Source organism: Micrasema longulum, unplaced genomic scaffold (genome assembly GCF_059751315.1).
Source record: "Micrasema longulum isolate JH-2025_06_02 unplaced genomic scaffold, ASM5975131v1 h1tg002493l, whole genome shotgun sequence".
Classification (NCBI taxonomy): domain Eukaryota; kingdom Metazoa; phylum Arthropoda; class Insecta; order Trichoptera; family Brachycentridae; genus Micrasema; species Micrasema longulum.
Window position 1 is genome coordinate 113,615 of NW_028279635.1, and position 24,819 is coordinate 138,433.

Genomic DNA, 24,819 nt, shown 5'->3' on the forward strand with positions numbered 1-24,819 from the left:
AAATTCTAACATCAACCGAATCGCATTAAGGGGCTGCCATCGGAGAAGACAGTATAACGTATTTAGAATATTATGTAGAAAACTGACCTACTGAAAATGCAATATATAGATAAATAATACTTACTGTTGATGTTGTTAGATTGTTGAATGCTCTGTGGAATATCTATGGCAGGAAGGTTTCCTCGGAACTAATCCCTAGCACTTTGTACATAATATAATATATCGGTTGGCGTCGTTTCACATCTTTATCTTTAGTAACAAGTCTCCACACATCCTTAATGTTTTATATTATGTTCCACGGAACAGAGTTTAGGACTACTTAGAACTGTAACCTTAGAGAGTATATTTACTTAGTATGTATTCAGAATCTGCAATTATGTATGTACATGAAAATTAAATCTTAAATTTGGACATTCTACAATATTATATAAATATATTGTAAATAAAGTGTAAATGGTTGTTAGAAAAATATATTCAAAAATATTTTGTGATGTTTAAATTAAACATTTCTGTTAATTGTAACACATTTCGTCAATTTGGATTTATAAATGTTCTCGTTACTGTGTTGAGGTCATTGGTGGCTGCTTAGTGTCAGTGACCGGCCGCTGCCGCTAGTGTCGGCCACCATCTAGCGCCGGTGACTGAGACCGTCACATTTACATAAATAAATAAAGCAGACACAACTACTTTTCTTCTTTTCCTCTCCTTTCCAAATTCACATCCTATGTAATATTTTTACAATCTTTAGATAATATTTAAACCCCGGTATATACGGATTGTGTATGTTATAGTCGCATGTTCATATGTTTGTAATTTCCCATACTGAGCAGGAGGAGAAAGTTGCTGCAAGACAATAAACCCTAAAACAATATTGTCACCGACAGTTTCGTTTACGCAACAATTGCGATTTCGTTGCTATAACTGCAGAAAAAATATGTACCTACGTATTGAAATCAATAGGATTATGAATTTTAACTGTATTTGATGTGAAATAAACATAAACATTTAACTGGTCTTTATCTGCCATCTATTGAATTCATAGGTAACATGAGTTGTTTCAGTCCGGTGCCACATGCTAGTGTTTATTGATTCAAAGATTGAGATCCAAATCAATTTGGAAATAGTTCCACTGACCATGTTATATGCATGGTTATAATAAAAAAACTAATATGTAATGCAAAGATTCTGTCGATGTTACGTGAAAGTGAAGAACGGGTTGTTTCGGGTGCTATGCATGCTGCATGCAGCAATACACCCGCGAGCTATGGTGTAAATACAACCAATGTAGTGTTAGGGGTATGTAAGTGTGTTGCAACAACGGTTTTAGAGCCCTACATACTCTTTCCCGACATTGTAGTGCGGGTGAGATGTTTGCCGCTTCCCCGCCGGGATGGACTGCTGCGGCACCGGATAGCGGGTCTCAGAGAAAGGCTGGGGAAAAGACTAAATATCCTAATCAGCCAATTATTGAAAAACTGCCGGGAATCGATGTTGTGGCAGGATTGGAGCGGGACGCTTAAGTGACATTCATTTTAATTTAGGTTACCCATTTAGTCAATTTTTTAGTTTAATTATCTTTTCCTTTTTGTTTTTCTCTTGAATATTAAAATTTATTTACTTTGTATCCATTAAATTTTCATACAAATTACGTTGTCCTTTATTTTTTTACTGATTGATTTATACTGGTTATATTGCTGGTCGGTTATTACTCTACCCTCCCAATAGAGCTGGAATAAAATGATTATTATTATCTTGGCGTACCTATATTTTATGTATTATAATATATACCTGTATTCACCCATTTGCTATCTGTGTTAAATATTATGGTGTATTATCAGGTGCCCTCACGCAATTTATTTAGCTTTAACTGTAAATAAAAATAATACTTGTGTATTTTAGACAATTAAAATTAAACAGGTACCAGGAAAGTTTTGATTGTTTATGAAATTCCCAACGTTATTTGTCTATGGTTTGCGTTTACGGTATTGCTTGACATTGATGACAGTTGACAGTTCAAAATCTCAACACTTATTTTGTGTTAGTGGATAAGCGGTTTACTGGTTTGATACTTCTATAGCATTGATTGACCTTAAGTATATAGAAGTGACACAATTTGCGAAAGTTACATAAATAGCTACCATTGTTTCTTTGCTTAACTTTTTTCTGCGGTTTTGTTCATTAAACAGATTTTATTAAATATCAATCTTCATAATAAGAAATGGACGAGTCTTCTCCCGGTAGAATACTTTTGCGACTCGAAGAGTTGAGACGTTGGCAGAAGTTACAAGAAGAGCGCCTGTATCAGGAGCAACTGTTACAAAGGAAACAGCTCACCGACCAGCAATACAAACTATGTAAAAAGTTCGATATTTCTCAATACGATTTATCGAACACCACAGTAGATGGTTCATCTTCATTTCACGATAAAAGTTTACCCTCAGAAGAAGATTCGAAGCTCGCAAAATCACTAAGTGGATTGTCGAATGTTATTGAGGGCGTTTCAGTACTCGCCGTTTCCCGGGATAATGTTCCGCTGTCCAAAGCGCAACCTCCGGTTTACTCACGATCCACTATTGAACATACGGACAAATGTTTAAATTTCGACGAGCTACCGGTATTGTCCGCCGTCAAAGATTTCGAAACATTACTAGAAGATAAAATAAAAAATAACGACGCGGGTATAATTTTTTCGAAAATTGAAAAAGAAAAAAAAAATATGATTAAACCCATGAAATTCCTTAGGAAAGGCCGAGGAATGGCGAGATTTAATATGACTCCCGACGATATCGGCCTCAAAGCTTCCACAAAACGAGTCAGGCCTGATCCTCCCCCCGCCTGCTCCCCCTCCCCGATCCTACGCGTTCCCCCGGTAGAGCTAGAGGTGTCTCCGATGAAATTGGCTGGTTTAAACAGCGGCTCCAAGGATCACGTCGCGAGAGATCTCCGCAGTCGGATAGAGTTCGACGGTTACATTACTCCACCGAAGAACACCAAGACTTGGGGATCATTACTGACGGAGGAACAGGAACATTACGGGGGTCTGTTGAGCCAGAATTCCGGATGTTCCGATACTTCGGTGGCCAGCACCGGCACCCTGAAGTCGCGCAAAGAGCTAGATGAGCAACGCATTTTCGAGCTTCTGGAAAGGAAAGTGGCCAATTCCAGTTTCAGTTCTAACAGCAGCTTTATCGGTCGGCTGATAGCGGCGCGCGGTTGTTCCGACACTCCCACAGCAAATAGGAACTTCGTTCACTCTTTCCCTCATGTTCTTAATTTGAAACCCGATCTGACAGATATTGAAACAATAGAAAACTTAAACAGCAGTCGAGAATCTGAAGCAGTCGGAGGACACCAGTCGCGACCGGGAACCGACAAAGAAACTACAGGAGATGACGAATATAGCGAAAGCACGGACACTGAACAAACCTGCAGAGTCTCCTTGAACGGCTCTATGTCTACATCTACTCCTAATCAAAATCAGAAGGGCCACCTTGACAAGGATTCCTCGAATTGTAGCCCCCCTACTAATGGAAATGTTATAAAAATTATGATTTGTCAAGAGGATGCAGATAGTTTTAAAGTCGTTAAAGATCTGGATGATTCCTCCGCTATCCATAGTTTAGATGAAAACAGAACTCTTCTTCATCATGATAGTGATAAAGCAGACACTGCGCACTTAAATTATGACATTTTAGAACGAGTTAACCTTTCTTCCAAAGTGGAACTGTTAAAAACCAGGTTGAAGGAATTGGAAAGTGAGATAAATATTTTTAAAGTGGAAAATGAATTAGTGTCCAAAATGAGAAAGGAATTGGAATCTGAAAGGGAATTATTTCTCGCGGAAAAAGCCAAAGCTGAAAGGAAACTCAATGAGGATAAGGTCGTTTCGGAGTATTATTTAGCGGAAGAAAAAGAAAAACTCACCAAACAGAAGCGTCTCTACGATCGATATGTAAAAGACATGAAAGGAAATTCAATAAAAAAAGAAAAGGAAGATACTATTTTCCTTAAAAATGAATTATCAAATCTCAGAGAACAAACAAAGGCTCGGGAAGCTAAAACAGGAGCTGCCCAAGCCTCTCTGAGGACTAGACTCAAGACTTTAGAACGAGAAAACGCCGATCTGAAGACAGCGAATGATAAATTGAGAAAGGAAAACATAAGAATACGTAATGCCAATATGAGATCTCGCCGACTATCCAATATTCAGAAGCTAGCGGAAATTAACAAGTCTCTCGCCCAGTTTAGTATCGAAAAAGAGCTAGAAGATGAAAACCGTAATTTAAAATTAAGAAATACTGATTCAAAAACAAAGAAACCCAAGTCTAATGTTGTGGAACATCGAACCCTTCTACGGAGGTCTAAAAGTGTGCCTAATTTCCGCATGACTTCGCACTATGCAAAATATTTTAGTCAGAGAGACGAAGAGTGGAAGCGAAACACCGAACAGCAACTCGGGTACGGACTTCTCTCTGATAGTGACGACGCTTCCCTCTCTTGCGACCGATTATCTCCCAAATATTATCCTCCAACAAGCATATTACCAGAAGTCAAAGGTTTAAAGCCAGAGTTGAATACTACAAATTTTAAAAACGATTCCAAAAAGAAAAAAGAAAATTTGAAAAGCAGTATTAGCGAAGATCTCGTGGAGAAAATGTACACCGAAAAGTTTAATGCGGATAACGAGACAATCAGCAGTGAGGAGACTGTCCCCGGGTCAGGATCAGTAGACCACACGGTCGTGGAGCGACCCGATGGAAGTAAGGAGATCAAGTTCAGCAACGGTAACATCAAGGTCGTCTCTCCGGACCAGTCGTATTCCAAGTTCACATACTACAACGGCGATGTCAAGGAGACATTCTACAGAGAAGGGACCATCAAATACTACTATCGGGACTCCGACACGCACCACACCACATACCGAGACGGCTCGCAGCTGCTGCTGTTCCCCGAGTGAGTATACACCCACTGTATGGAGCGGGAGCTGCACTTTTGGCTGCGCGTACTGATGGCGGTGTGTTGCAGCGGGCAGCTGGAGCGGCGGCACGCAGACGGCGCGGTGGAGAGCCGGCTGGCGGATGGCCGCACGGGATGGGCGCAGGCCGGGGGCGCCAGCGAATGGCGCTTCCCAGACGGCACGCTGTTGCGGGTAGCCCCCGGCGGGGATCGCACCTTGCGCTTCCCCAACGGACAGGTGGAGGTTCACACGGCGGACCATAAGGTTTCTGTATATATTTTTTCATTAATCCAGGCCCTCGTAAATGTACATATGTACCGTCACTACTTCAACATGTGTTCATTTTCACACTGGGAATCGGGCCAGGGTACGAATTCTGATGGGAAGTCAAAATTTATCTTCAATTTTATCTACAAATTTTTCTGTATGAAAAATAGAATACGTTTACAATTTTTTTGTCTAAACATGTTCAATTACCGGTTACCGATGAAGATACTTTGAATTGGGGGGGTAACGCAAATTGCTCTGTTTCAGAGACGAGAGTACCCGGACGGTACGGTGAAGGTGGTGTACTCGGATGGAGCCGTGGAGACGCGCTATGCGAGCGGAAGGGTACGCGTCCGCAACGCCGAGGGGCACCTTCTGTTGGATTCGGGAGGGAGAGATAAATAACAAGACCATTTTGTGTGTAAAATTACAATTATTATGATACAATTAATTATTTGTAAAAGAAAATTTATAATTAAAAGATGTTTTTTCGATCAGCATAATAAAAACATATTGAATTTTTCATGTCAATAAAATCCAGAATCACAAATACATTAAGCGATGACTGTCTATTCACAATGTGGATACTAAAATAGAACTACTCTTAATAAAATTACATCTGTTAAATTTCTAGTCACAAATATTTTATGGCAATTTCCCCTACAAGTAGATGTAGTATAAATTAATGTTAATATAAAGTTCTCATGCGGCTTCCTCTACCCGCTCCGTGTACAGCACACGGGAAGGATTGTATAGAAAAAATATCATCTATAAATAACTCTTGTTTCCGCAGAAACCATTACTCTTACAATATATATATTTGTATAGTAATATATATTTATATATAATATTATGTCCTACTCTAATGTTTACTTGTGAAATTCATGTTTCTGATATGGATGCTAAACAGAACATCGAAGACTCGTCAACTAAATCTAAATAATAATATTACGCTTCCGCACATCCGATCATATTACCTGACCTACCTGTCATCGTAGACACTGAACTCACTCTTCTCCCCTAGTTCTAATTCAATTTACATGGTGTTTCGGTTCTTTAAGAATACATCTACAGCTAACGGGGGTCCCGAGGAAGAAGCCGCACCGACTAAGCTAAGGGAACACACCTACGTGGCACTAGCGTAGACACTTGCAGCGACGTGTTCTGTGAAGGCCATCGTTTCAGTACTTGTATTTACACCACTATCCTAACCTAGGGACCGCAGGCGTCTCGGCGTACATTCCAAATTGCTTCTCAAAATGATTGTGTCCGATAGCGACATCGGCTCTCGATTGTCCAGAGCATTATATAAAAATATCCCTTCAAAACTATTTGGACAATCGTCGGGGAATCCAAGATTCGAGCGATGAAAACACTAATTACGGTAAAATAATATAAAAACTGGTGGCTACGCATGCGATAATATATCAGCGCCTAATTTACGCCGTGGTACAAATTTAGACAAAATTTCAATAGGAACGCGTATCCGAAAGTATCATCTAAATTAACGATTTATTTTAATTTTGCTCTCGCCACCCTCGAGAATTAGCTGCGTTTAGTTCCTCGGACCGGCCGGCAGGAGGTAACGGGTCACCTAAAACGACGACGCGATGCTTTTTACAAATGCGCAGAAAAATTTACACTAGCTCCCGTATCCGGAAAGTAGGGCCGAAACTCTGACAATTAGGAAAGGAAGGGGGCGTCCTAGCGTATCGTACGCAGCTTGCTCAGGGGAGAATCCTCTTCGTCCGAGGAGATGACGATGCGCTGTCGTGGCTTGCCGGAGGTCTGCCCTCGCGTCACGCGGCGTCCCTCTTTGGGGGCCCGGCTCTCCGGGGCGGGCTCCGCAACGACAGGCGCGGCGCGCACGGGATACTTACTCTCCCCCTCCTCTCCCTCGTCAGCCGAGGCCCGCGCGGCGGACTTGCGCGGGCCGCGTCGCGATCCCGGTTTGGGCCCCCGGCGGCGCGGCGCCGGACCGCTGTACAGCGCGCGGCAGGCCTCTAATGTCGGCTCGCCCTGCAGCCCGCGCTCACGCAGCAGGCCCAGCAGTCGCGCCACGCGCTCCTTGTTGGAGCCGCAGCCGTCCACCAGCTGCGTGTAGTCGTATGCGACGCCCGCGGCCTTGAGGAAGCGCTTCATGTCAGTGACGCCGGCGGGCTTGTCCCCCGAGTGCACGGAGGGCGTGCGTGGCCCGTCGGAGCGCCGGTTGACCGTCTTGGAGCCGCGCGGGCGGCCGGGGCGGCGCCGCGGCTCGCCGCCCGCGCCCTCTGCGCCCCCCGCGCCACCCTCGCTGCCCGTAGAGTCGCTGTCGGAGGACTCGTCGGAGGAACTGTCGGAGGACGAGTACACGAGGGTGACATTTCCCGCGACCTTGGCCTGTTGCTGCAGCTTATCTCGCTCCGTATTGGTGTCGTAGTAGTTGTACAGAACCTCCATGGGGACCGGGACATCCCCGAAGTACACCTCGTTGGGAATGTGCACTGGCTCCAGTTCGTCGTCGCTCCATCTCCTGTAAATGGTACGATATTCATATTTGCAATTCTCCGATATAAATAATATTTCTGCTTCCCTTTACGGTGCACAGAGCGATTAATTGATACACCGATTGCGGCGTAGTCTAAATGTGTTTTATATTTATATTTTCTGTTTTACCTTCTTAAATAAAAATAAATACAAAAAAAACAATAATGGTTAAAACAGGGAAGCGACCTTCTGAAGCGAATTCCCGAGAAATCCCTCTTGAAGGGCCTCATGTAGCCGGCAGAGTGTGTGGCCCCCCGGGGGCGCCCCACCGCCCCGCGCCCCGCCCCCCCCTTTCCACCCTGTCCTTGCAGCTCGGGGGGCTTGGGCTTGTTGGTGGAGCCCTTCGGCCGGCCCCGGCGCTTGCCTTCTGATGTCCCCGAAGTGCTCTCTGATCTGTAAGTATTACGGATGTGCTTAGTAAAAACATAATCGATCATAAACTGTACATTATTGGAAACATAAATAACTTTCAAACATTAATTATCTCAGTACACGTACATTATACTTAATCCAAAATAAGATTAACATACTACAATACGAAATTAGATTCGTCCTGCGCATCTTCCCTTGAAAACAAATTCTACTGACATTTGCAAAGAATACGTGTACGAACAGTCGCCAAGTCCGGGTGTACAATACAGCCTCGACTATAAATGTCAATTTTATAAAGAAGGCTCATATTGGACTGCCATGGGCCAGCTCCATTGGCATTAGCATTATTCTGAATTGAGGATGGTTCTCCTTTATTACATTCCCCCCTACGATCGCCTACTGACATTATCTGAATATTTTGTGCGGTTGCAGAAGCATGATTATGAATGGTATGAATGACAATCATTCTTCTTTATTACAGTTAGACTTCTTCGAACAAAAAATAAATAATGCCGCCCGGAGGGGTGATATTTCACTGCAGTATTGTCGATTTGCGATCATTCAAAACCACAGTCAGAGTAACTCATTCTAGTTTCCCAGGAATACAGCGTTAGTTTCGAATTGCGACCTAGGTCATACGTTTCAGATTCCGCTTCGAAAATGAAGAAGAACGTAGTAGTACAACGACACAAAACCCTCGAACATATAGGAAAACATTCCGAGAATTCGCCCAATACAACACGCAATAAGTACATACAATTACAAAGACAATACTGGCTAAGTGCTAATGCGGATCTTAACATGACCCCATCGAACTCATGCGAAATTCCCTTTCATCAAAACCCGAATCGTGAGCAAAATGAACCGAGTTTAGGGAAATAGTACAGAACATACCCGGGTGCTTTAGTCTCCGGGGTGGCGGGAATCGCGTCAGGCGGGCACGCGGGGGCGGCCGCAGGGGCGGAGGCGGCGGACGCGGCGGCGGGGGTCGCCGGAGGCGCGGCGGGGGCCAACACCGCGGGGGGCGCGGCTGGGGACACAGCAGGGGGCGCGGGAGCGGCGGCAGCGGGGGCCGGCGCCGGGCTCGCCTTGCGCTCCTCCGGCTCCGGCTCGGTGTCTACTAAAGAAGGTCGGATGTTTTGTTCATCAATTTGATGTAAATAGCAAATTACTTCCTATGGTATATCATAAGATGTTTAAACAAACGTGTCGCACTGGCGAAGATAATAAATTTCAAAATATTAGAAAAAATGTGCTAAACTTATTTTCTTTTCATTTTTATAATTAACATAATAGTGAAATAATTGTGATTATATTTTGTGTCCATTACTATAATACTTTGTGTACTTCTTAATAAAATATTCTAAGAGCCTTCTGGGCATTTATAAATAAATAAACCATCAGTTGAATGTTATAACAAATATATATGGTGAGGTTGAAAATTCAATACGGTCAAATATAATATTTTTTGGAATTACGTAAAATCCTTAAAGAGTCACGATTCAAATATACCGATGTCCATGTTATATAATTCGCAACATACGAACAATATGGAGGACACTGTAAATTTTTTTGCAAGCTTTTTTGGTGAAGTTTATCACGAAGCTCTAGATGATAATTTGCCACACCTTTCTCTGGAAGAATGTCTAGACATAACGAGTTGTAATATCTCTGTTTTAAATAAAATTAGTCAAATAAAATTATTAGATATTCATAAAACAGCCTACTATACTTACTTACATACTTTTTGCTACCTATACTTTTTTACATAATTGTCTACATGAATCGAGTTTTCCATTAAAATACTTGGTTAATTTGTCATTGTCTGTAGGCCTATTTCCGGATCTATGAAAAATTAATTATTCGATATTTAAAAAGGGTAATAAAAATGAAAATAAAAACTATTTGAAAGCCCCGTACTTGACAAAATAATTCCTCAAACAAGACATGCAATATCACCAGTTCAACATGGAATTACTCTCAGCAAATCAACTATGACAAATTTGATTACTTACCAAAATTATATAATTAACGCTTTAAATTGTTGGTAAAAAAAATATTTGTAAGGAGTTAAGAGGGAATATGCTGAATTGCTTTTCAAAGTTATACAACTGGTAGATGATATATGACAGTGAAAGTTGATGATTTTGTGTCAATTATTTTTGGCGACAAGTGGGGTTCCTCAAGCATTCCATTTAGGATTGTTTTTTGTGTATTTTTGCTAATGGTGTAGTAAAGAAATTGAAGATTTTAATATTTCACTGTTTGCCGATGACTTAAAAATACATTCGATTATAAAGGATTGTTATACTCTTAATATAGAAATATAGTGTTGTATTTCAGTTAAATATAAGTAAATGTCAAAGTATAACCTTCTGTAGATGTAAAATCTCCACTAAATTGATATATTTAAGAGTGTCTCAATATCAGGGTATTTTGCTTGATGAGAAACTACAGTTTACTTTTCATATTAATCAGACAGCTAATGATGGAATGAAGATGCTCGCATTTGTTTTGAGAGTAGCGTCAAGTTTAAAAATGTATTTACTGTAAAACAATTGTACCGCTTATTAGTAAGGAGCAGACTTGAATACAACTCTTCGGTTTGGTCACCCTATTATGAAATTCATTCTCATGCTATCGAAAGAGGAAAAGATAAATTAAAAATACCCATAGAAACCTTAAACTATGTTTTCCTCAGAAGAGAAATGAGATTACTTGAATTGTCAGACTGCAGAGTTATAGCTGATTTGTTATATTTATTTAAAACAATGAAATCGATAGCCCTGTTTTGCTTGAACTAATTCAAATTTGAATACCCGGTAGGTGCACTAGAAGTAAAGAATAATTTTTTTGTAACAATTCATGGACCAGCTTGGGATTCTGTTAATGAATTAAAATGTAATCTCTCAGTATTTTTTAGAAAAGTAATGGATTTTTTTTAACTTGTACATAATATAAATTGTACATCGGCAGATTCGTTGCCAAATGGCAACTTCTTCCGACCAACTGATAAAATAAAGGTGTTAAGTTTTCGTATTGTTCTAAAAAACATTTTATCATTATTGTATTATTTTTATTTTTTATTATAACCTAGTTGAATACTGAATTGAGAAATCGGACAAAAGGAAATTAAAAGGTGGCCTATGCCCGAGTGGGTAGGTTGAGCCGACCTCGGGAGATACAAGACATTTGCCCGCAGACCTCAGGCCTCGAGAGCGTACAGCTAATCACCTTACTGTATCGGACATCACTGCTCGTATGGCAAAAAAAGCGTAATGCGGTGGAAAGTGCCGATCATTTAAAACATCATCAAACCTAGCGGCCCTTGTTGGGGCTCATAGACGGAGGCGGTTTCTACACGAGGAAAATTTTTCGACTAAGCGCTGAAAATCCTTAGACCTCGATGGCACCTGAAGCTTCGCGAATCGTCGCTAGGGCTACACGCGGCGCTTCAACCAGAGCGGCCGGCACCGGTGTTTTTTTTTTCAAGTTTCTCTATATGTTAGTTTTCTTGCTTATTTTGGCTAGTAGTCTCGATTTTGTAATCTAATAAGCTGCCCCTTTTAATAAAGACGGTTAATTATGTCACTTGCGGGAGCATACGTTAGAATATCGAGACTCTAGCCATAAATATGTATGGGATTATGAGGTACTCGGCCTCACTGAATCCCTCTAAAACGTGTGTCACCCTTTTAATCGGTATGTCTTGTATGATATTTTCCCGTGTTATTTATGTATTAAGTGGGACACGGGGATGATGCTTACATACTTCATTTTTATGTAAAATGTATACCGAAGGTGTTATATGACTTTAAAAGTAGTGATGAAAAAATAAAATATAAAAATGTCCAGCCGATTAGAGAGCGTCCAACGCATTAATCCGGGGCAGCCCAACCCCCTCTCGCTCTCTCCTGCGGCTTAGGTATGCTGTCCCGCACCCTGTCCGACAGTGACACGGTGCAAATAATTTAATAAAACCTGGGTGTTTTTGTGAATAAAGTTGTGAATAAAGTTGTGTATAAATTAAGTCTAAGCGTGTTTTATTGGAATTACGCCCTCTCCGCCTATGACTCTGCCGCCTGCCCTTCTTGGAGGATATTACCGCCGACCCAGCCAGAGAAGCCTATCTCATCCGAGATAGCCGGACTACAGCAGCTACAGAGCCAGCCCTATCTACAGTTCAACTATACACACGGCGAGGTGTCGTGTATACCTTACCTTCTTAAAAATTATTGATTACTAAACCTCCACAAAATAGGACACCAGAATCCCTCATACCCGATCTGGCAACGTAAAACGGACAATGATTTCGAAAAAAGCACTTCATCTAATAACTCTTCCCTGCATATCGATACATATAACGTGCGCATGATGCAGGTCCTCAGAAAAGATATCCACGCAACTCGTATCATGGATAAATATCAATTAGATATTCTTGGCATGAGCGAGGCGCGTTGGAAAGGATCTGAAAAAGGCTATTGGAAATACTTACTCGTATACACTCTGGTCAGCAGCAGTATCACCACCAAGGTGTGGCCCACCCTCAGAACTGCTGACAGTTCGATCACTATCATTCGGTGCTTAGGTGCCACAGAAACTTCAGATGCCCTAATAAAGGATGCCTTCTATGACGCTCATCACGCGATTATCGCATCTCTTCCAAGAAGAGACCGCGTGATAGTAATGAGCGATTTTAATGCAAGAGTCGGAACAGATCCATCATTTGGCCCATCGGTGATGGGAAGGCATGGCCTCGGGCAAGTCAATGACAATGGTAGAAGGCTGATAGGCTACCATCAGCGACCTTGTCATTGGTGTTCAAACCCTATTTCCCCATAAATTTATCCATAAATACATTTAGACTTCTCTCGACGGAAGAACGAAAGCGCAGCTAGATCGCATTCTTTATGGCCGCATTACCCGAAAAGAACTTCTGGATGTCAGGACCTAAAGAGGGACCGATATTTATAATGACTACAGTTTACTCATTGCTAAGATCTGGCTGCAGCTTAAGCGTCTTCCGAAACCTCCTAGGCGAAAGACAGCCGAAACTTAAGTCTGATGACACGCGACAGAGATTCGAGGATACGGTCAGTCAACGCACTCAGCTGATTGATGACCAACCCCCCCACTACAGACCTTATTGAAGTGGAGTGGGGAAATCTCAAATCAGCTCTTGTTTATTCCGCGAATGATATACTCAGCCCGAAACAGGGGAGAAGACCCGTTTGGATTTCAGATAGTATATGGGGTAAAATAGTAGAACACGCTAAACTTAAAGCACTGAGAGATAGTGAAGATGACCCTAACCGAGTGGACACCTGTAGAGATGTCTATAGGCGCCAGGATCGTTTGGTTAAATGTTCTGAAAAACTGGATAAACACCGTCATCTAGACTCTATAATTGCAACTGCGGAACAAGCGGCTCGAAGAAATGACACCTGAAAATTATTTCAAATCATGCATAAGATCTGTGGTAAACGCACGATCATCCCATTAGTTATAAAAAACTCTGATGGAGTGATCGAATCGTAAAGGAAATATGGCGTGGTCATTTCCAGAGAGTACCAAATCGCCTCCCTCCTCCTTCCACTCTCGATATCTCAATAGAGATGGAATTTTGAAATAATACGGTCCGGAAATGAAGTTACATTTTTTAAACATTAATTTAACAATGCATATTAGCATATTATGTATTTACTTTTTTTAACTGTCCTGTGTGGAACGTATCCCTCGTGTAAAAAGAAGTTCCAATTCACAAAGAAAAAATGGTTCTCGATATAACATAAGTTAATCCCGAAATGGTCAAAAATGATATTTTAGTGTTTTCTATTAGGGATTTAAATTATTATTACAATGAAACATAAAAATAAACTAATAAGTCCTATCCATAGTAAAATATTTTTTTGTAAACCTCACAAATCCCACTGCGAGGGTAATTTTTCGTGATGTATTCAGCTCTGATGATTATTGTTTTTAATTTCAAGATTACAACTGTTTGCACTATTCACCGAGGATTATAGCAAAGTAAAGCATTTCTACGAACATAATATAACTGTTTTGAAGGCAAGTGATTTATTTCCTAGATTTCATGAAATGTAACTACCCTAAATATTCACATACGCTAGATTTCGATGGAACGGGAAGTTGAATTGTATAAATTTCAACTTGAAATCGGTTAAGTTTATAAGTACCTATATTATTGTGATTCTTTATGTAACCTGATATTACATAGTGTTTAAATTATTTTAAGATGTCAACAGAAAAGGACACGTTCCGTACAAAAAAAGAAAATACATTTTTAACCCTTAATTCATTTTATTCAATTTTCAACAACCCAATTCTCAGGTAAAAATAACGATAATGAAAATACGGTGGTTAATGTTTAATCTTCTGCTCTAGATGCATATCTCACGGAATATGTTAAACAATTGGATCCCTATTCTTATAGTCAATAATCAGTAAACGAAGTAAGCACAAAAGAAAGAGGCGACTGCAGTATTAAATTAGGTTTTATAAATCATAGTGGAAGAGTGAAAAAAATTAATTAAAACAAGAAAAGGGTTATAAATATTTTGGAAGAAAAATGATTCAAAATTAATTGTGAGATATTCAGAAAAAAGGGCAAATTAAAAACTGATGGAAATGACTGCTAACAAAAGTATGCTTAATCATTTCAGATGATGAGAGAGGGTGAAGCTGACGCAACCAAAATGCTCAAAATGTCGAAAGTTGTTGAAATGTAGAAAGTGAAACTAAATGGAACTGATCTTTATTTTATTATTTTACCAGGGAAGACAATGTTGTAAAAGTTTGGAAACCATATTTTGTAATACATTAGGAATTAAGAAATGGTATGTTAGGAATCTGAAAAAAAAGTCATCACATGAAAAAGAAAAATGTCTGTAGATTCGTGGATTATAATAAAACAATGAATGAAAACTGTTAACAATGAACAAGACATAGTTAATCTTCTTGCCTCCCACTTTTCATCTGTATGCTCTTCTAATTGTCCACTGAATTATGTCGAAACATTTGACCACCATAATACAGTTGACCTTAGTTGCTGCCATATATCGACCAACGGTGTATTTATTGCTCTCCAATCTCTCAAAGGTAAAACCAATACTGGTCTTGATTGTATTCCCGAAATATTAATTAAGAATTGTAGATTTGTTATCCCACTACCCCTATCTATCATTTTCAATCTATCGCTTCAATCTGGTGAGTTTCCAGTAGCTTGGAAATAATTGTTTATTACACTTATCTATAAATCTGGAAACAAATCGGACGTCACTAACTATAGACCAATCTCAATTCTATCTCACATACCTAAACTATTCGAAGCAATATTAACACATAAAATTACTCCTATTTTCAAAAATATCTTGGTTGATCCGCAACATGGTTTTCAGTCTGGTAAATCAACCACGACCAATCTCTTGTCTTTTACCGACACTATTTTTAGGGGTCTGGAGAAAAATAAACAATTTGATGTGATTTATACCGATTTTTCTAAAGCTTTTGACAAGGTCGATCACCAAATACTATTGACCAAACTGTCTTCGTTTGGAATGCGTAATCCATTGTTATCTTTCTTTAAGTCATATCTCAGTGAAAGGAAACAGTTTGTAAGGGTAAATAATTCCATCTCAAACAGCATTAATGTATCTTCGGGTGTACAACAGGTTGCTCACCTTGCTCCTTTGCTATTCAATATGTTCATCAATGATATAAAAAATGCTTTTCTTATTTCATCAATTTGGCTGTTTGCTGATGACACTAAAATTCTCAAACAGATTGACAGCCCTTCCGATTGTTCACTATTACAATCTGACTTATTGTCTTTTGGCACCTGGTGATCATCCAATAATCTACATCTCAACTTAAGTAAGTGCAAGGTTATGAGATTTTTTGGTCTGGAAAACCCAATCATATACGACCACTCACTGAATGATGAAATATTATCATCTGTGTCTAGTATACGAGATTTAGGTATTATACTTGACACTAAACTTTCTTTTACAATTCATATTGAACATGTTATCAATAAATCCTTAAAACTTCTTGGATTTATTAACAAAGCACAGCTGACTTGAAACATATCAATACCCTTACCCTTACCCCCTCTTCTGTTCCCTAGTTCGCCCGCACCTAGAGTATTCCTCTGTTTTCTGGTCTCCATATTATAATGTTCACATCAAGAATATTGAATCAGTTCAACATCGATTTTTGAGAAAGATAGGCTGGAGGTTGGGCTTATCCAGAGACCTATATATGTATGAGTTAGAAACTACCTTGAATATATCTTCTCTTCAAAACCGTCGAAATAAATCCGATCTTATAGTGCTATTTAAAATTCTCAACTCACTCTTTGATGCGCCTGAACTACTGAGCTCAATAAAATTAAATATCCCAACTAGAAACCTCAAACAAAACTTACTCTTTCATATCGATAACCATAGAACTAACTATGGTTTTCATTCCCCTATGCCCAGAATTCTTAGGTCTGCCAACAAACATACCAGTCTTGATTTCTTTGATAACAAGTTGTCTTCTTTCAAACGATCACTGAATCAAGTTCAATTATAAACACCCCTTTCCCGCTTCCACTCCCACAAAGTCTACTATAAACCATCGAGTCTTTCTACTTTTTTAATAATAATTTTCTATGTATAAATGTGTCCATAAAAATGCCCATTGGGCGTGTATATAAATAAATAAAATAAAAACGTTAATTTTTCAAACATATTTTATCGTGGGGTATATCAAAACCGAAACGTAACAACGGCAAATTCATTATTAAATATTGCTATGATGCATAATTTTAATACAAAGACTTTTTTTTTGGAATACGGACTTACCCTGCCACTGAATGCTTGTCGATTTGATGTATTCAACAATCAAATGTTCAAACATGAAAAACAGTAACATAAATGTTCCCGCTGAATACAATTAGGTATGTCGCTTTGCCAGAAAAAATCCTAAGCCATATTATTGTAAATATTGGTATTAAAAATGAATTTTAGAAATTCTAATGTATTCAATTTTCTAAGAATATTTAACCTGGCAAGAATGCGGCGACCCGGTTTTTACTTAATATAAGTGCGGTATTGCACGACCGACTGGGAAGACTGAGTACCGATATATTACAATTTCCAGATGATTGTGCTATACTGCTCCGGATGATATTTGAAAACCTTCCAACTCTGCATAATCTCACATACTATAAAGAATTGCCGATACGCTGCGATCGGAGTACCGATGCAGTGTATTATGCACCACGAGGCGAATAAGATTTTATAATAAATTGTATTGGTTAAACCGAGAAAGTACCGAGGCTTGCGAGAGTTAAAATGCAGTTTTGTTGAAGGATTTCCATCTTTATTATGATCATTTACTCCGATAATTGTAAAACATAGTACCGGTCATTACACGGAACGAATATATATTCTAGATAATCACTGTGTGTGCACACGGAGCAACGTTGGTATGATGGTGATATTACAAAAAACCATAAACCTAACACAGCACCGATTACGTACACAACACAATATATAATTTCTATATTCTAGAGAATATGTATCTCCGTTGTTGTGAATAACAAGTGTGGTGTTTGTTATATATGTATAGGAGATTTAGTATTTTTTAACTTTGTTCTTTATTACAATATTTGAGTTTGTCCAATCTCTTCTCTATTCTCCATCCCTGTTGTTATTTGTTTGTTCTGTCTAAATATTATTTTTGTCAATGAGACTCGGCTTCCATTTGTAGCGGAGAGCTAAATTTTGATAAATTACTAATTGCTCTTCCTAATAGAGATAACATATTTAATTTCATCATAAAAATAACTTTTGCACTTTTGACTTTGTATTTTCAACCCAAATGTGTGAAAACCTCCTAATTTTTTCTAAGGTTTTCTTATGTTTTAAATTCAAATTTGTAAGAAATTAAGTGTAAATATAAAAAAGGATATAATATTCATTTTAAAATGTCGTAATTCCGCTACTGAAGAAGAAAAAAACCATTTTAACTCTCTCCTGAAAAAGACAGTTTGGTATTTACGACCATAAAGCAAAAATACCTTCATCATTATATCTCTTTCTGTACATATTTTGATAATATATGCTACATCAAGATAAGGTGATCAGTCTTACGCTTCAGGTGCCGTCCAGGAACAATGAAATATTGCAGTTTAATCAACCTTGCCAGGAATCAAAGCCGGGACCTTAAGAATGGTAAGCGAGAGCGCCGACAACTACATAACGAGGCGGACTTATCTTACCTGAGAGCAGCCATCGAGTCGAAAACACCCGTCCGGAGTTTCAGTTATATTTCACACACAGAACTGTATTCTTCATCCCCCCGGGCGTAAACAATAGATAAATATTAAAAAAAAAAAATAGTGTGAATTACATACGACATTTGAAAGTTATGAATATCTATGGGATCTCTTTAAAGGTTGATTTTTTCGGGACACGATAGTAAATAATATGGATATCATCGAGCCGGTTATCGCATCAGACTCACCGGGAGGGGTGGCGGGCGCGGGAGCGGCGGGGGCCGGGGCGGGCGCGAGGGCAGGGCCGGGCGCGAGGGCGGGGCGCGCGCCCGTCTCCTCCTTGAACAGGTCCGTCTTGATCTTGATCTTGGGCTCCTCCGCCTCGCTGGCCGCGCGCTGCGGCTCCGGCTTGGCGGGCGGCTCCGGCTTGGCGGCGGCCGGCGGCGCCCACTTGGGCGGCGCGTGGTGCGGCGCCAGCAGCGCGTGGTGCCGCTGCGGCTCGTACGCCATGTGCAGGTGCTGCTGGTGCTGCAGGAAGGGCGGCTGCTGGTAGGGCTGGTGCGCGGGCGGCGCGTACGGCAGCCGCGCACCGTAGCCCTCGCTCCACTCGCCGCCGTAGTAGGCGGCGCCGCCGCCGTACGCGCCCGCGGCGCCGCCGTACACCTGGTGCCCGTTGTCTGCGGGAAAATGGCCGACAACTTTGTGTAAGTGATCTGGGGGAAACCGACAGAAAGCAGACAGACGGCGTTACAGACGGTCGGGTGACAGCGCGCGGCAATGGGAAGCGGGCGGGGACACTCACCCATGTAGTTGAGCGGGAGGCCGTTTCCTTGCACCACCCCGGCGCCTCCTTCGCCCTCCATCCTCACCCGCTTGTGGTTCATGGTCCTGTCCTCGTAGTTGTTCATGTTGCGTGTCGCTGAAATAAGTTGAGATAACATTTAGCGCGGATCCGCCGAACTCGAGGGTGCTAATTACAGCTTCTGACGTGACGCCGATACTCGAAACGTCGAGTAAAATCGACAGTTCGCGACGATTATGACAGACGCTATAGGACGCCACTTTTGGAAAACATTAGGTTAGGTCTTCGGGAAGGAAGCTTACCTTTGTTTGGCGATGAAAACTATCGATTTCGGTTACAACATGTATTTGCGCTCGCTCACATACGACCGCGAGATATCGAAATCCATAAATGACACTTGAAATTGAGATTTTGCGTAAAAAAACTGTGTATATATCGGCAAAACTGACAGTAAAAACACAAAAAACACAGCGCAGGAAAGAGTAAATTAATTTTATTTTTTTCTTCAGATGGCAACTATAATCACTTTTCATAATATTCATATTTTTATTTTATTCCAAATAGCTGGCAAGTATACCACGTTACCAACCTGAAAGCGCCGTGAAGTCGGAACGATAGCTACACGTTTACGGGGTATGTTGTGGAAATAATTTCACCGGTGGGCGTGCTGCGTCAATATGAAATATTTTGTTTTATTAGGTTCATCCGTTAATTTTATTTTTACTCTTTCAATATGAAAATGACATTCAAAATACGAGTTCTAAAAATAAGCACTAAACACTAATATTTAAGTATTTGGTGATATTTCAACAATTGACGTACCTCAGTGATTTTAATTAATTTATGTTCAAAACTCTATTTTCGTGATTTTGATTCGGCTCTCCGGGCCTCGCTTTATCGGCCCTGCAGGCCTCAGTTGATCAGCCCTTCGGGCCTCAGTTGATTAATTAGAATCTTGGGCACTGTAAAATTTCACCCTGTTGAGCCTCACAATTATTTTTTTTGCTGTTAGGAGCAATCTAAATATAATAATGAACCGGGGTGTGGTTCCGTGGCTAGTATCATGGATCCAGGGATCAGAGGTCCAATTTTCGCACCCCACATACCTGTTTAAAATATTCATGCATTAAAACCTTTTGTCCCCGTAAAATAAGCAAATATTTTTGTTTTAGATTATAAAATCAACCTTTATATTGAGAAAAAATGCGGTGATGTTTTAAAATATTTCCATACAAATTTAAATATAACTTTCCAATACATTTTATTTTTCTCCTATCTAGGGTTTCTGAGCAATAATGCATTTAAATATAACCTTTTAGTTCATGCTAGCCAATTCCGAAAAGAACCCCATTTTAATTACCACCTTTACAAGTAAATTCATTAAAATAAATCCTCATTTACCTTAACCGTTACTAGGTATTCACAGATATTTCGTCTATTTTTAATGTCAATTAGGATTCAATACCTCGGGTTAAATTCAAATGACCAAGCGGCAAATTACCTAGAATTCCAAAACCCTTTCTATTGAAAATAATAACTTTAACAATAAATATGGAGCCATGTTTTTCCGCTGGGGAAAAACATAACCTTTTTAATAATAATTCATAAACCGATGGCCATTGAAATAATATTTTTATTTTAAAAACTTATAACAAAATAACAAAATAAAACGCATAATTAATTTCTCAATAATACATACAAACCTTTCTTCTTCAAATTTCATACATCTTCATTCATACGCGCGCCGATTATTCTAACTTGCCACATATAAACTTAAAACTCATAGAGGTTATAAAACCTTTCGCGCCAACATTTTATAATCCACCCCCGTGGTACTTAAGGCACTGCACCAGTGCGCCAATCGCAAAGTATCAGCGAAAATGGTATAATATGTATGAAGGTATTTTACATCCACCTTGCCAGGAATCGAACCTAGGACCTCAAGTATGGTAGGCGAACGCACTAACCACTACACTAGGAGGCGAACCATTTCCAATTGTTTAATTAATGATTCCTTTTCTAATCTTCATAGGTATAAATTAGTTTCATGATTTAATTTTCTATGTTTAGTGTTACGGACGTCGTGTAGACTCAGCAGCCCTTCCTGGGGCCTCTTGAATAGCTAGTGTAGAAGCCTCGGTATATGTAAATCTGAAATGCTGCCTCCACAATAAAGACTTTAATTTGTTACCTTCGGGGGTGGCTTTCGTTATACCGAGGCCTATAGAATTAGGATTTATTATTAAATTTATAAATATATTGCATTGCCCTTAATTAATAATAATATTTTCTCTGTACATGTTTCTTACCGCGCGGTCTGCGCCCGAGTGCGGGCGGGTGGCGGGGGGAGTAGTCTTATACGTGGCGAGAGAGAGATAGACAGAGCGGGCGACAGCGCGCTATCTCTCTCGTGACAGGATTGGTCGGCCTACTCCCGCCTGCCATTGGCCGGCCTATGTCAGCCGCGCGGATTAGTTATGTATAAAACGCCGCAGCGCAAAAAATAAATCAGTGTCAACCTTTTACTCGTGTTTGAATCATCTCCCGCTCTACTCTCCACCGATACCGACTACGCTACAAGACCTTCGTCTGCCCTTGGATTCAACTTCTGGACTTCTCACCTTACGGATCCCGACTGCGGCGCTCTCTTGGAAGTAAAAGTCCTTTTCAGGACTACTAGTCAAATCGGCTTTTCGCTGCAGTAAACCGGTGCCAGTGCTTCGCCCTTCGGTTCCCGCCGCCAGTGAAATTAAGTGTGTGCTTCGTTCTTCGGTTTCCGCTGCCTTACAAACAGCGGAAGGGACGACCTATTGAAGAGTGGTGGACCCGCTAACTCGTCGGTAGCGCGTCAGCTACATATTCAGTGGGATGAATCAGCGGTTTGGCTAGGCTAGGTTCGGTTGGGTTCAGTTGGGTTCGGTTGAGTTCGCTTGGGTTCGGTTCAGTTGGGTTCGGTTGGGTTCGGTTGGGTTAGGTTGGGTTAGGTTCCCCCCTGCGCCTGTCACCTTGTCGTGGTAGGGGGGCTTGTTGTCGCTTCGGCGACTACTAAGAACAGGCACATGCTGTATGAAAATGTCCTTATTACCATCAGCAGTTACGGTGCAGGGGGTCGGACGCCCAGTACCGGTGGTCGGGAGTGAGCAAGCGGGCTCCCGGGCATCGTCAACCTGCGATCGCAGTGTGGAGGGGGTGGCCGACCTGGCCCCCACCGCATCTTCTGCTACTGGAAGTTACCAGGTCTAGATTTAAGGAGTTGCTCTCGCGACATCGCGCTGAGCTTGAGAAGCTCCAGATCTTTGTTAAGGGGAGATCAAATGTTCATCTCCCCTTAAAAGAGGGGATCGCCTGCCTAGGCACTTTCCTTCAGATGCTGTCAGACGAGTTGTAGGACTTAGAGAAGGGTGATGGGGTTGTAATAGCGGACTTTGTCCCCACTTGTCCCCAAATGATGACGGCCTCAGTTGCTGTGGTCTGGGGCGAGAGGAAAAAGAAGGGCAAGGGGAATCATAAGTTGATCGATCCAAAGCCTATTCCTCCTCCAAAGTCTGAGACCAACTCCCTTTCTCTCCCTTCTACGTCGGCCGGTGCAGCAAAGTTGGCACCGACCACAGAGAGAGTGGAAAAAAGTGGGGAGACACGGGAAAAGGAGAGGAAGTGTGAAAGAAGGAAGAAAGCGAGAACTTGCGGGCAATGAAAGCATCCACCCCTTTCCCGAAACTGTTCATAAAGACTTGAGTCTTTCTTCAGTTTCGCATATCAATATAATTTTTTTTTTTTTTTAAACTAATTAAGCGAAAATTTAATATTTCTTTACAATCAAACCGCGAAAATAACAAAACAAATAAACTTTAAAAACATTCATTGTACCCCTCACCGCAGTTTTGTCAGTTCGTGATCAATCAAATACACATGGTCAGCACAATCACCCTTTTCTAATTTCCCAGTATTACAGTGGAGGAATACAGTGTTAGTTCTAAATTGAGACCGCGGCCGTACGCTCCAGATCCCGCATCGGAAAGGAAGAAGAACGTAGTAATACAAACAAATCAATCAAACGACACGAAACCCAAATACATATAGGAAACATTAGAATAATTTGCCCTATACAACATGCACTCAATCAACAGAAGAAAAACAATACGTATCTATAACAAATCACAGTGGAACATCAAATCATCAAGACACTACCGGCAAAATCCTAACACAGATCCTAACATGATCCCTATCGAACTCAGGCGAAATTACTTTTCTTCATAGTACTGAATTCCTCGTAAAAACCATTTTCCTAATACCAACAGTAGAAACAATCCTATGCAAAGACCTTAATCGTCCTAACAATCTCACAGACCTTAAAACAGACGAAACGGGTCCTAGAGCATGGTCGGCGCGTGGTTCTCTTGAGTTAGTCTACTATTTAGATTTGTAATTTACCATTTCCCTTCTATGGGACAAAAACAACACAGACGGACAAGAGTTCAGTTCAGACAACCAATGCTAGTACCCAAATATGCATCCTTTTATCTTAAACTGATTTAGTACTCATGGTAGGCCTTTACCCAGTTCCTCCCATTTTTCTACCCATTCGCTCACAAAATGAAAAAATGCTTTGACGTTAGTTGGATTACCGAATAAGCTTGGATTCCACATCGGCCTCGTCACCTCTGTCAAGCCGTTTAGCATGTTTTCCCTTTCAGTATCTAAAATCGGGCAATGCCATAGGATATGTTCAGCCGTCTGACGGGGCTCCCCGCAAGTACATTCAGGATCTCTTACTAGTGCGAGGCCATATAGTTTTGACCTAGACTCACCATGTCCAGACAACATCTGGACAACACAGTGATCCAAATTAATTTTCTTAAGGCTTAGTCTTTTTTGTATGTCCGGAAAAAATGTATGCGTCCAGCGCTTCGTCAGAGATGCATCCCACCTAATTTGCCGCTCGTCAATAGTTTTTTCTGTTATTCTTTTTGTCAATGGTTTTAATCTACTACCCTCTCGGTGTTCAACACTGATGTCAAAATATGTAACCAACTCACCTTTTTTTAGTAGTTTCACCGCAACAGATTCCATTACCTCTAAGTCTGCCGGAAGTTCCCCGGCCAGGACAGGTAAAGCGGCTGTGGACACAGTTCTATAAGCACCCGTGAGTGCAATGAGAGGGGCTCTTTGGCCACTCAGGAGGGTCCTGTAGACGCCACCAGAGGATGCACGATGAGCCCAAACTTTAGCAGCATATGTTAATTGTGCGACATAAGTTCCTCGGTATATTAGACGGACCCCATTACTTTTTATTCCCCACGTTGCTCGGCTCACCCTTCGTACTTTCATAAAAAGCGAAGACGCCTTTGAGGATATCATTTTGGCATGAGCCAAAAACGATTCTTGGGTATCCAAAAAGACACCTAAGTACCTTACATCTTGGAAAAATCGTATTCCCCGCCCACCCATCCTGATTGTGGGTTTTCTTCCTCTGTCAGAGATACCCTTCACCATGAGTCCCATAGTCTTTTGCGGTGAGAATGTTAGTCTGTTCCTATTTCCCCATTCTAAAATTAGTTTAAGTGCCTCACGCCCCCTAATTTCTAACTCCTTTCTACTGTTTCCTGACAA

General features: G+C 40.8%; 2 protein-coding genes across 4 annotated transcripts; one reads left to right on the forward strand and one right to left on the reverse strand.

Annotated features, from left to right (window-relative positions):
• Positions 1-98: 98 nt before the first annotated feature.
• LOC148272087 (uncharacterized) lies at positions 99-5,733 on the forward strand. The gene is made up of 3 exons (XM_088240549.1): positions 99-4,953; positions 5,026-5,221; positions 5,492-5,733. Exons 1-3 carry the CDS (start codon positions 2,219-2,221, stop codon positions 5,627-5,629), a joined length of 3,069 nt encoding a protein of 1,022 aa, XP_088096675.1. The 5' UTR covers positions 99-2,218; the 3' UTR covers positions 5,630-5,733.
• Positions 5,657-19,721, reverse strand: LOC148272088 (uncharacterized). 3 transcript variants are annotated; one of them, XM_088240552.1, is made up of 6 exons: positions 19,512-19,721; positions 19,210-19,326; positions 18,656-19,084; positions 9,017-9,242; positions 7,937-8,143; positions 5,657-7,736 (listed from the first exon to the last, which is right to left on the reverse strand). In XM_088240552.1, the coding sequence occupies exons 2-6, from the start codon at positions 19,313-19,315 to the stop codon at positions 6,929-6,931; spliced, it is 1,776 nt and encodes a 591-aa protein (XP_088096678.1). In that variant the 5' UTR covers positions 19,316-19,326; positions 19,512-19,721; the 3' UTR covers positions 5,657-6,928. The 3 variants fall into 3 exon arrangements, with proteins under 3 accessions (XP_088096678.1, XP_088096677.1, XP_088096676.1); XM_088240551.1 differs by having other exon boundaries at positions 9,017-9,239; positions 18,656-19,120; XM_088240550.1 differs by having other exon boundaries at positions 18,656-19,120.
• Between the last annotated feature and the right edge of the window lie 5,098 nt (positions 19,722-24,819).